Below are 12,220 nucleotides of genomic sequence, written 5' to 3' on the forward strand. Positions count from 1 at the left end.
CTGTTCGATTATGCCTCAATAGAGCGTCACAGTCCCGCCCACAGCCAAAGAGAGCGGAGGTGCCGGAAGTACGGTTCCCATTCATTTCTCCCATTGACGTTTTGGAAAAATCCGTATCTAAAGAGTTTTAGTGCATGTCTTAGGATAACCAGCTACGGCTGAACTCATAAGTATACCATTTCGAGTGAAAAAACGAAGAGAAAGTCCAAAAAAAAGTCAAAGGTACAAGACTGTGTACATATTTTCATTTCCGAGAGAAGGAACTACTCATCCCATAAACCACCGCGCCTCACTGAAGTTGACTCGAAGCCACAACCTCGAAAGAGCCTTTTCAGCGACTTCCAGATCTGATGACGGCCACGCGAACCTGTGCTGCTGTGTGGGCTACTGTAACATTACTGCTGTACGATCACAAATAAATAAATAAAAAAGAACCTGTGTTGCGTTTTTGCACGGTAGACTTATCAGTTAGTCAGCTAGCAATGCTATGTTTGATTATGCTTAAACTGGGCTTGCTATTTCTTTTAGCCATCAGAGATATAGTCAGGTAAGTAACGTTAGCCTATTAGCCTAGTTTGCTTTGCATTTCAGGACGCTTTTTTGGCGTTTGTTATCAATTATGATCAAACGATGTGTAGTGAAAAGGTAACGCTACAAGTGACACTTTCACAACGTAATGAAATGGTGAGTGGGAAACGGCTCTTGGTAAGGTGAACTTTAGAAAAACCCTGCAACTGAACGTGATGTGATTTTGCCAAATTAGACCGCTTTAGATAAGTTTCGTTGTTCTATGCGGTCATTTTCAAGAGGTTCATAGGCCAAGGGCGACATCTGTTGGTGAAACTGCAATTAGAAAAAAAAAAAAAAAACACAATCTCAGTGTTTGTATATTTTCATATTCACAGAGTTGTCAAATTATGTACAGAATTATATTGTGCCTCATCAGACCTCTTTTAAAGGTAAAATAGAGTTTTGAATTTTAAATGTTCCAGTGACACATAGGCCTATATAAAAGACTAATGTGTGCAATATTTTTGTATGATGGTTCAATCAAAAATGCATTTCAGTAGAATATATATATATATATTATATTTATTTCTTTTCATGTTTGGTGCCATTGTTAATGTAAAATTATTTATTTGCAGCAGTTATTTTGGAAGTAAAGAGAACCTAAGAAATTCTGAATGGTTGTTATTCCTTTGGTGGTGGGTAGTTGGTTGGTTGGGGGGGGGCACCACCAAGCATTTGCGCTTAGGGCACCCAAATGGCTAGCGCCGGCCCTGGTTAAATACATGATACATGAGGTTTAATAGTGGTTTCTGTTTTATTAAAAAAACAGGAAATAACTAAGTTCTTCAACATTTCAAGGGCATATTATCTTACATCACTGTTGCACTTGACAGTAAAGTGACATAAGGTTTGAACTGATACAACAGTTTTGATCCAGCAAGTTTGCACGGTTCTCCACCTAACACAGATACAGGTAACAACAAACTTTAAATCCCCGCAGGTGCTCCTTCTGTCTCATCCCTTATAAATATGACTTTTACAACATTAACAACAGCGTGTTTTACCTTTACCTTTTCATCTCATTGTTGGATTAAACATTCACTATCAAAGACAGAGTTACCAAATTCAAGGTTTACATACCAGCATCAGACCATGAAGATACAAGTTCCATAGCACCTCTAACTACAACAATAAGCATATTCCACTTATAATTGGGGTTAACTTGGTTAATACATTTGATAGGCTTTTACTGTGAGATGGCTGATTTCTGTTGTTCCAAAGATATGGCTAGTCCATAGGAAATATATCTACAGCTGGACCATTTCCAACAAGCCTACTTTATTTGTTGGATATTTGTTAATGAATATTAATAATGATAGAATAAAACTTTATTGTTCACCGGGGTGGAAAGTTGTCTTCAGTTCACGAACACAGAAGACAGACAGTACTAAAATCAAAAGTTGACATAAATACAGGCACACAGCAGTAAATCTTTCTAAAGTAACTCAGTAAATCGGTCAGACACAAAAATAGTGAGTACCAAGTGCATCATTCCCTGCTGAAATATAGTGGAGTAGATAACCTCACCCCTGCTATTCGTTCGTGTAGGGGAGCAACACAACAGCGCAGTTTACCTGTGCCCTACAGCGCATGTCAGATAAATGGAACTGATTATTTCAGGAAGTGTCCGTTTCCTCTTTTATAACTGTTATAACTGTGTGTGTGTATATATATATATATATGTGTGTGTGCTATTGCTGCACCATAAATGTGTGTAGGTGATCCCGGGGGAAAATAAACCAGTAATAGGGTCGGCTTAAGTAACTAGTCAGATGTAATAAAGGTAAAAGAGGTAAAAGGTTCACGTAAAGTTGAAAGCGAGCACATATCGACGGGGGAGTAGTTATAGCGTAACACCCCGTCTGTGTTTACGTTACGTAGGGCTACGCACGCCGACGCAGCCGACGTTGAAACTTCAGTGTCAACGCTTAGTCTCTGTGTTTCACCTGAGTGTTACAGCTACTGCCTGCCCAGCTCACAGCTTCCAGGTAAACTTATATTTTTGTGATAGCTTGCGTGTTCTGTTACGTGCTTTAAAACTCGCCCTAACTAACACTTCAACCACAGCGCTGCTGGTTTCCTCATTTGACCTTTCGTTTTGAAAACGTCCTTGCTCTCTCCTCTGTTCAGCTTGCTTTCTCGTCTTTGCCCTGAAAACGAGATTTTTCCCTTATATTTTACCCGCAGTAGATCTGTTTTTTGCAAATAAAAAACAAAGTAACGTAAGAGTTACTTTTAAAATTAGCCAATAGCTTGTTAAACCGCATTTTGTGGACCGCTCCTACTAACCGACAACTCTGTTTTCTCTGTGTCAGGATGGTTGTGCTTTCCAAGGAGTATGGATTTGTGGTGCTAACTGGTGTTGCTAGCATGGTCATGGTTGGACATCTGGCCGTAAAAGTCGGCATGGCCCGGAAGAAGTACAACGTACAGGTGAGCACATGCTACAAATACGCAGCAGAAAGCGTTATAAGTGAACTTAGTGGACAAACAAACTGTTTGCTCTTTGCAGTACCCCAAGATGTACAGCGATGACCCAGAGACTGGAAACATCTTCAACTGCATCCAGCGTGCACACCAAAACACGTAAAGGCAGCTCCATTGTGCTCACACACAGTCGTTGTTGCGCCATGTTTCCGTGATTGAATGAACAAGCAGGTGAAAGTTGACATGCTTTCCTTTTCATCTCTCACCAGGCTGGAGATGTACCCCGCCTTTCTTTTCAGTCTGGCTGTCGGTGGCTTGCATTGTCCCGTAAGTTTATCTTTGCACCTTCATGACACTACTTCTAAAACATGATTTTACATGAAGCAAAACAAAAATATAGCTCCTACAGCACAACATTTGAGAAAATAGTTGTGGAGGCAGGGAATATAGGAATAGCTGCATCTTTTGTGTTTCTTTTTTGTTTTTTTAATTTGAGAGTTTTTATTTTGTTGTGTTTTTGCTTTAACAGCGTCTAGTTAGTGGACTTGGAGTTTTGTGGATCGTTGGCAGAGAGGTGTATGCGTGTGGCTACTCCACAGGAGGTAAGAAAAAGCTCTTGTTTCAGGTTCTTCTTTTCTGACATGCAGTAAAGCTTGCTGTTAACTTGCCATTGTTACTGCCATTCATTTCAAACAGATCCTAACAAAAGAATGCGGGGATTTTTTGGGAATCTGGCTCTGACGGGGATGATGCTAACCACGCTCAACTTCGGCTGCCACCTGCTGGGCTGGACTGGACCGAGGATGGGGCACTTCCGCCACATTCGGTCTTGATAAAGAAGACCCCCCCCCCCCCCCCCCCGACCCCCCGCTCACACATTCATTGGTATAATCCAGACCACTGTAGGTAACGTAAATCATATACCTTGCAACATGTCTGGTAATCAGACCAGTGAAACACTAAGTGATCTGACTGGTTCTTCAGGACAGGACTCACCTCATTTAGAACACTGAATGTATTTTCAGATAGGCACACCATACAGGACCCGTCATTGTGTTTTGTTTTTAAACTTCACCCTGATTTAACTTCAATCAGTTGTCCACATGACTCTTAATATCATGTGTGTTTTTGCACTATAAAAATGGAGAAACTCTAATTATGAGTACTTAACCCTCTGTGTTTGACATACTTAGCGACAGATAATCTTTATTGTTTTGCGTTTGCGAAAGATGAAAAAGATAGCTTTTGTATGTTAATAACTGACAATGGTTAGTCAAATGTGTTGCTCTTGTCTATTAAAAACCTCCATAATTTGCAGTATGATTACTTTTTCATTTATCTGATTTTGTTTCTCATTATGAAACCATATTGGATATAAAACACTGGCCATAAATAATCTTTTAAGATTTTCATTAGGTATTTATTGAATATATGAGGTCAAGTTATTGATGGTGGTTGCCTAAAGGGAGGGTTTTTCCTCTTTTCACGTTGAGTAATTGATCAAAGTCCACATCGCCTGTCTGGACAGGCGCACTAACATTGTCAAGCTTTGGTGCAAGAACACTCCCACTATTTAATGATATTTGACAAGTATTGCACAGGCTAATGCTCCAAGAGCTCGCCCACACATCACCGTTGCATTTATTTAAACAACATCCCTCCCTCTTAAATACATGATACATGAGGTTTAATAGTGGTTTCTGTTTTATTAAAAAAAACAGGAAATAACTAAGTTCTTCAACATTTCAAGGGCATATTATCTTACATCACTGTTGCACTTGACAGTAAAGTGACACAAGGTTTGAACTGATACAACAGTTTTGATCCAGCACGTTTGCATGGTTCTCCACCTAACACAGATACAGGTAACAACAAACTTTAAATCCCCGCAGGTGCTCCTTCTGTCTCATCCCTTATAAATATGACTTTTACAACATTAACAACAGCGTGTTTTACCTTTACCTTTTCATCTCATTGTTGGATTAAACATTCACTATCAAAGACAGAGTTACCAAATTCAAGGTTTACATACCAGCATCAGACCATGAAGATACAAGTTCCATAGCACCTCTAACTACAACAATAAGCATATTCCACTTATAATTGGGGTTAACTTGGTTAATACATTTGAGAGTCTTTTACTGTGAGATGGCTGATTTCTGTTGTTCCAAAGATATGGCTTCTTTTCATTTTTGCCCAGACTTTCTGCGAGACCTCAGCTTTAAGACAACTCGTGCGACCTGGCAATTTGGTTTGAAAGTGCACTTCACTAAGATTTGGTCACCTAAGGGATCATAATTAATATTCCTTCATAGTTTAGGGTCAACTTTCTCATGTGTCAATGCACGTCATATCCTCGCCTCGTCTCTGTGGTGCTTAATAACCTGAGGTTGTCTACTATACCATGCAGCCTTGATCCACATTACCTCAGCTGTCCCCTAGAGGGCAGTGTGACCACGTCTGCCGCATTAAAGTGCTGTGCGTATATAAGGAGGCAGTCAGAGGTGCAGCGGTGCTATGAACTCATGGAGGCGAAAAAAATAAAACTAGACCCTCCCACCAGACTGAAGGTCTCCAGAACAATAAAGGGAATGTGGAAGAAAGCCAAAGTGACCCTGAAACCTACCATCTAAAAAGATTCCCATTTTAACACTGACCCTGAACTCTCAGTCACAAGGGGAAACTCATCAGGAGAGATGCTTCCAGGCAAAGGTGTTGCTCACATCCAAAGTGGTCTTCCTTTGGTGTTTGATTTACTTCTGTTCTCTGAGTGGAGGAGTGGGAGCGAGTGACAGGACGGGAGCTTGTCCTCAGTAGGTGTATCTGGAAAGGGGCGTGTCCTCCATCAGATCATCCTGGAGGAGATCATTAAAATAGGATCATTTCTACTATAACTTTAAGCAAATCATCGGAGTTAAACATATACACGGTACAATGTATGTATTAAGAATATAATAAGAGGACTGGGCTAGTTCAAAATATATTTTACAAAGATATATCACAAACTGGTAGACTTGGGAGTTTCATAATTGTGCCTGTTCCACCTGTATGTAGTACGTTTGTCTCCCCCTTGTGGCGATGGTAGTAATTACACAGATCCACTCAACATTTATGTCTGCAGACCCTCAGCTCCCTCTCTGTTCCCAGCACTTTGGCTTAGTGCAGGCAAAGAAAGCCTGCACTAACAGTAATCAAATTTCGTTTTTCTCGATCGCCCATGACGGTGAATCTATAAAACATCGGCTGCACTACTCTTTCTTTCTAGTCCCTGTTACTCTGGCAGACAGTCATCGCTGACTGACATAAGACTCATCCCAACCAGCCACTGGAAAGTTCTCTTTGTGCACTGTCGATATTTTAGCACTCAACCGCTGATTTCAGTTCACTTTTATAGAATTGTGGGTGTTTCCAGAAGACATTTGAGTGTTTAAATATTGCTACACAGAGGCCTTGTATTCCTCATTTTTAGTCCTCAAGTATGGGTAAAGCGCTAGAAATGATAAAATCCTACATTTCCAATAATGCATCAGGATAATATTTGTTTTCATTATACCATCCATTCCTTCCTGGTTTCAAACAGAAAAAGAATATGTAACTTTACGTGGGTTGAGAATATTGTTGACAACAAGTAAACTGAGGATTGAACACCAATCAGGCATAACATTATGACCACTGACAGGAGAAGTAAATAACACTGATTAAGTATCTGTGGGATGAACTGGAACAAGCCTGATCCACAGAGGCCCCCCCCCCTCAACCCATGGGACCCAAAGGCCCCCTCTAACAACATTCTGTTGCCAGAAACCACAGGACACCCTCAGAAGGACCATGTCCATTCTCTGATGAGTCACAGCTGGTTTGGATGCACAAGGGAGACCTAGACAATATTAGGAAGATGGTCATAATGTTATGTCTGATCAGTGTATATTGCTGATAACAAGTGAACCGACCTTTTTGTGTGAAACTGTCCCTTTTTACTTTGTCTTACCATGGGTAAGTCCTGCAGCCGATGGAACTCTGGGTGATTTGTTCTCTGGCGAAACTTGAGGAAGAGAACAACGAAGACGATTGCGGTGGTGACAATGAACACTGACAGCAGACCAGCCAGCAGGGGGTCCAGAGGGGAGTTTGAGCCGAAGTGGGATCTCTTGAGTTCTGTGTGACGCACAAATTGATAAGAATCAATTTTAACTCAGTCTAACAGTCTTAAATCACATTGTCACTCATCTGTCATTTTACCTTCATCTCCGACATTGAGTTCAGATGGGGCGTCCTGGTGTGTTGGCCCTGCGGGGCCCCGCCCTGGAGCTGTGGTCTGGTGGCGCCCTGTGGCACCCGTGGCGGTTGTGGTCAGAGATTCAGACTCTGACTCTGTGGCTGAGGCAGGGGCTGTGGAGCTGGCATCCTGCTCTGTGTGGGCTGACTGAGATGAAAAGGTGGTGAGGCTGGGCAGGAGGGCTCCGGCCTCAGTAGTTGGGACGCTCTGCAGGGGGGTCGTGCTCAGAACAGTCGGCGCCGATGAAAGGCTGTCTGCAGCAGCTGAAAGTGGGGATGTGAGCGCAGTGCTGTATCAATTCAAAACAGTACAGAGAATGCTTCAAAGGAAGTGGACCGTACCCAGAGCACTCTACAGGTAACCCTACACCACCCTGCTCAGGAAAATGGATCCCTCCAGCTGACGTTAGGGCTGCTGTCGGTAATGTTTGCTCGGCCTGCAGATCTCACCTATCCTGTCTGACGATGCCTAGAAAACCTGTTAAAAACGACCTACTTCACACGCTGTTTGTGTTTTCATGCATCACATAAACAGTGTAGTAGGGGTGCTAGTGGTGGGTGTCGCCCTTTGCTCACTGCTGCAGTTCTGCTCTAGTTCTGCAGGGGCTGATTCAGATCAACAACAGATATCCACACACACTTTTTTCCACCATCTTGAACTCTCTGAACTCTCAGCTGTCAGGACTAAATTAGGTAAATAGCTATGGATTGGATGGAACACTGCAATATATGAAGCTATAGTCTTGAATAGTGTATTTATACAGGAGTTCCAATGCTGGGGGAGTTATGAGCAAAGGACTTAATTAAGATAATGGAACCTACGTGTCCCATAACTCAACTGAACATTGTCCTTCAACTGACGCTCCTTGCTTCCAAACGGTGTCTCTTGACGGGCCAATCACGATGAGAAATTTAAGTAAACAATCATGGTGACTGCGTCATACTTGGCCCGTTTCATTTCTACCTCCATTCTGAGCGCAGGCTTTGATTTCAAATCTAAAGCAAAGCTGGAATAACCTTGATGACGTCAACCCAAAAGCCGCAGGAAAATGAATGCACAGTCCTGCTGTCAGAGGCTGAGCAGTGCTTGTGGTGAGTAAACTGAGTTACATGTGTAAAATAAACAGCCCTTTAAACTTGGTGACCAGAAAAATAGTCAGAACAACTCAATACAGTGCTGTCTCACTCTAATTACCGGGGCTTCAGTGCTTTGTATTTTGATCCAGTTGTACGGCCGGCTACATTTCAGTCCAGAAACTGACATTGTGATGATCCATAAATAACCTGATCCTGAGCACTAAGAAAATGAATTAACTCGTTCTGGATTTCAGGAAGTGCATGGCCGACGGCCCTCCCGTCCTAATTATTGGAGCCTGTGCGGAAAGGGTTCACAGCTTCACGTTTCTGGGAACCCACATCTCTGACAACCTCTCCTGGTCGATTAACACCACAGTTGTTGTGAAGAAAGCACTGCAGAGCCTGAGCTTCCTGAGAGATCTAAAGAAAAACAACTTGCGTAATAAGCTGCTGGTAGCCTTCTACCTCTCTGCCGTAGAGAGCATCCTAACATGCTGCCTCACAGCGTGGTACGCAGGCTGCTCAGCAGCTGATCAGAAAGCAACAACAATGGGTCATCAACACAGCACAGATGATCATCGGCTGCTCTCTGCCCTCGCTCCGTGACAACGCAGACGCGAGCAAAAAAACTTTTTGAGGGATTCTTCCCGGCCCAACAGCAACCTGTTTGACCTCCGGCTCTCTGGGACGCAATACAGGTACATAAATACTTGTTTCTTTCCCAGATCCCTAATAAAAACATTCAGTGACTATAAAAACCACCCTAATATTTACAGTTGTATGCATTAGATTTAATATTTATCATGGTCTTGGCTCGTCTTTTCCTTCGTTCAGTATTTTTGCTTGAACTTACACACATGTGGCTGTGTTAAGCTGGACGGCTCTTGCAGATAGCCGTGCAGATCAGGACAGAATGAGAAAACAGAGCAGTCAGACTATGGACATAAAGCTTAAAAGACAAAAATGTTCATGCTGATTGGATTTGAAGGAGAATAAACATAACCAGCGAGGATATTTTCAGCTTTAGAGGTGAGAAACTTTCTCTATAAGGACAGAGATATTATAACAGGGAGCACAGGGGACTAGGCGTGTGTGATCTGGGTGACGTCATGCCTGACTGGGCTCCTCAGTGAGGAAACATGGAATCAGCTGAGAGGGGGTTATATTTATCTGAGCTATAAAAGGGAATCTCTTAAATCAGGTTACGATACACATTCTCAAGCCTGGTGCAGTCATGCGGGGGTCACAGAAGGACCGTGTTCCTGGAATGCCGCTGGCACCGGAAGCCGAAAAAGAGAGTCTGTGTTTGCAAACAGGCAGCGTTTAGTGTGTGGGGTGTTTTATTCTAAGGCTCCAGTCTGGACAAAGAAAACAGACCGGACTGGAAAATTATAGGCACACAATCATAGAAGTATGTATGAAATGTGGTCACAGGTTCAGCGCTGATTATGATAAAAGAGGCATTTAAAGTTGATTACCTGGAGTGCTGAGGTGAGCGGTCGTGACAGCAGGTATGCTTGTGTGCTGAGGTGAAGGTGCTGCAGAGACTGTGGTGAACACGTCGGTCACAGTCTCTGAATGGATCGTCCCTTCTGTTGGACTCAGGGTTGTGGCTTGGCTTGAGGTTTCATCCATTCCTGCAGGATTATTATGTCCCTGCTGGTGGCCTTCATCTCCATGAGCCTCTGTCAATGGCTCAGGAGATGCTCCATCATGAATGGGTAGGAGGGCAGCTGAGGTGAAGGCAGGAGGCACAGCTATGCTCTGACCTGCAAAATGAAAGATCAGTCTTGCTAAAGAGACATTTTGATTCATTGTAGGGCACATTTCTTCATGATTTGTAGTGGTGCAGGTAATGCTTATTGCTGACATACAGTATGTGTCATAGATAGAATGGGGCTTCAGTGGGTTTATGCAGTATTGACGTTGCACAGTAGGGCCTTCATAGGTTCAAGGGGGTTTATGCAAAATAGGCCAAAAGGTATTTATCAGAGGGGGGCCTTTCTCAGTTTTGTTTTTTTTCCACAAGACGCCAAACAATTGCTTGTTTTGTCCCATAGTCTCAAGGGAAATATTCAAATGTCTTGTTTAAGAAACACTTGAACAGGCCACCAACTAAAGACTGATTTAATTCAGTTAATTAGGATTTAATAGTTTCCACAGTCAGGAAGTAGTAAGAATATTTGGCTTTTATATATTCCCAAAGCCCAACTTGATGAGTGCATATATAGTTATAGATCAGCCATAACATTATGACGACCTTCATAATTTTGTGTAGGTCTCCCTTGTGCCTCCAAAACAGTTGTGACTCATCAGAGAATGAACATGGACCTTCTGAGGATGTCCTGTTGTGTCTGGCAACAGAGTGTTGTTAGTGGGGGCCTTTGGGTCCTATAGGTTGAGAGGAGGGGCCTCTGTGGATCATCCCACAGATACTTGATCAATTTGGGATCTAGTGAATTTGGAGGCCAGGTCGACACCTTGTGCTGTTCTTCATGTTTTGTTTTGTTTTTTCAGTTGTTCCTAAAGCATTTTTGTGTGTGTGCCTGTGTCAGGCTGCATCCTGCTGGGGATGGCTGCTGCCATCAAGGAGTGTCATTGCTATGGGGTAGGGGTGCCTGGTCTGGTCTAGGTGGGTGGTGCATGTCTAAGTAACATCCACATGAATGAGAGGTCCAAAAGTTTCCCAGCAGAACTTTGCAGTGGTCATAATATTCTGCCTCATTGGTGTATACATATATAAAACAACGTTAACATACTCAGATATTCCCAATCATAAAATATGTTAAAAAAATAAAATAAAATAAAAGATGTTCACAAGTGAGAAGGTGCAATTGAGATTTTGTTTTTCAGCAATGAAGTATCAGAATAACTAATTTTATAGTTGCAGATTCATTCTTGTCTTTCAATCACTTAATGAATTAACTGACCACAATTGCAGCTCCAAAGTCCAAACTCCATAGTTAGTCAGTTCAAAAGCAAAACATCATCAGCTGGAGACCCCCAGGTTTATTTTTGCATTTCTACATTTATGCTTTGAATGTGACCGATTCATCAAGGATCAAAAATAGGTGTCTAACTATCCATTAATATATTAACACTACTGACTGCCAATGATAGACTGTTCATTTGCATTAAGTTGATGTTATACAAGTGAGTGTTCTAAATGTAATAAAAAGGTAACTAAATAAAAAGGAGACTGGTACACACATCAGAATAATAATCCAAATAGTATGCTCACATCTAAGGGTCTGAGTCAAATATAAAAAGTTAATAGAGGGACTGAACATGATTTAATGATAATAAATGGCAACCTGCAGCACCGTATGAACTTTCTCTCAGATGAATAGGATGAGAGCATCATGTGCCAAACCAGAGAGGAGTCCAACTCGCGTCAGCAGGATGTCAGGTCCGCTGGCATCAAAACACAAAGACACACGCCGAGGATGAGACCTTACCTCTTGCCTGCGATGAGCCGGTAAGCACCGCCAGCACACAAAACACCAAATTCATTTCAAATCCCATCTCATCCGGCGTCCCGCTGCAGATCACAATATAAAACGAGTCCTCCGCAGCAGCTCCGTTCTTCAGCTCTGAGGCTGTTTCCGTTACGTGATTTGACAGGGCACATCATCAGCGCTAAAAATATCCTGAGGGAGTCGGGCAGAAGAGAAGTAGGGGTGGGGCTGCATGGCGGGCTGCTTGGCATGCGGTGGTGGTGGTGGTGGTGGTGGAGGTGAGAGCAGAGCACAGACACTTGCTCCAAAGAGCCAGACGTGTCACTGATGCCACCGCGGACTCACGCCTCACCCCCCTCAGCCTGCGTGCTTTTCATTTTAGACTCACCCATCTCTCAATCTAATTCTCTGAA

The 12,220-nt window shown here is 42.7% G+C and overlaps 1 protein-coding gene across 1 annotated transcript; it reads left to right on the forward strand.

Moving 5' to 3' along the window:
• The first annotated feature begins 2,438 nt into the window (after positions 1-2,438).
• Positions 2,439-4,314, forward strand: LOC311489332 (glutathione S-transferase 3, mitochondrial-like). The gene is made up of 6 exons (XM_084546363.1): positions 2,439-2,558; positions 2,886-3,003; positions 3,083-3,156; positions 3,267-3,324; positions 3,527-3,599; positions 3,694-4,314. The coding sequence occupies exons 2-6, from the start codon at positions 2,887-2,889 to the stop codon at positions 3,828-3,830; spliced, it is 459 nt and encodes a 152-aa protein (XP_084402489.1). The 5' UTR covers positions 2,439-2,558; position 2,886; the 3' UTR covers positions 3,831-4,314.
• The last annotated feature ends 7,906 nt before the right edge of the window (positions 4,315-12,220 follow it).

Source organism: Chelon labrosus, assembly GCF_963514085.1.
Source record: "Chelon labrosus genome assembly, chromosome: 6".
In the NCBI taxonomy this organism is placed as follows: Eukaryota; Metazoa; Chordata; class Actinopteri; order Mugiliformes; family Mugilidae; genus Chelon; species Chelon labrosus.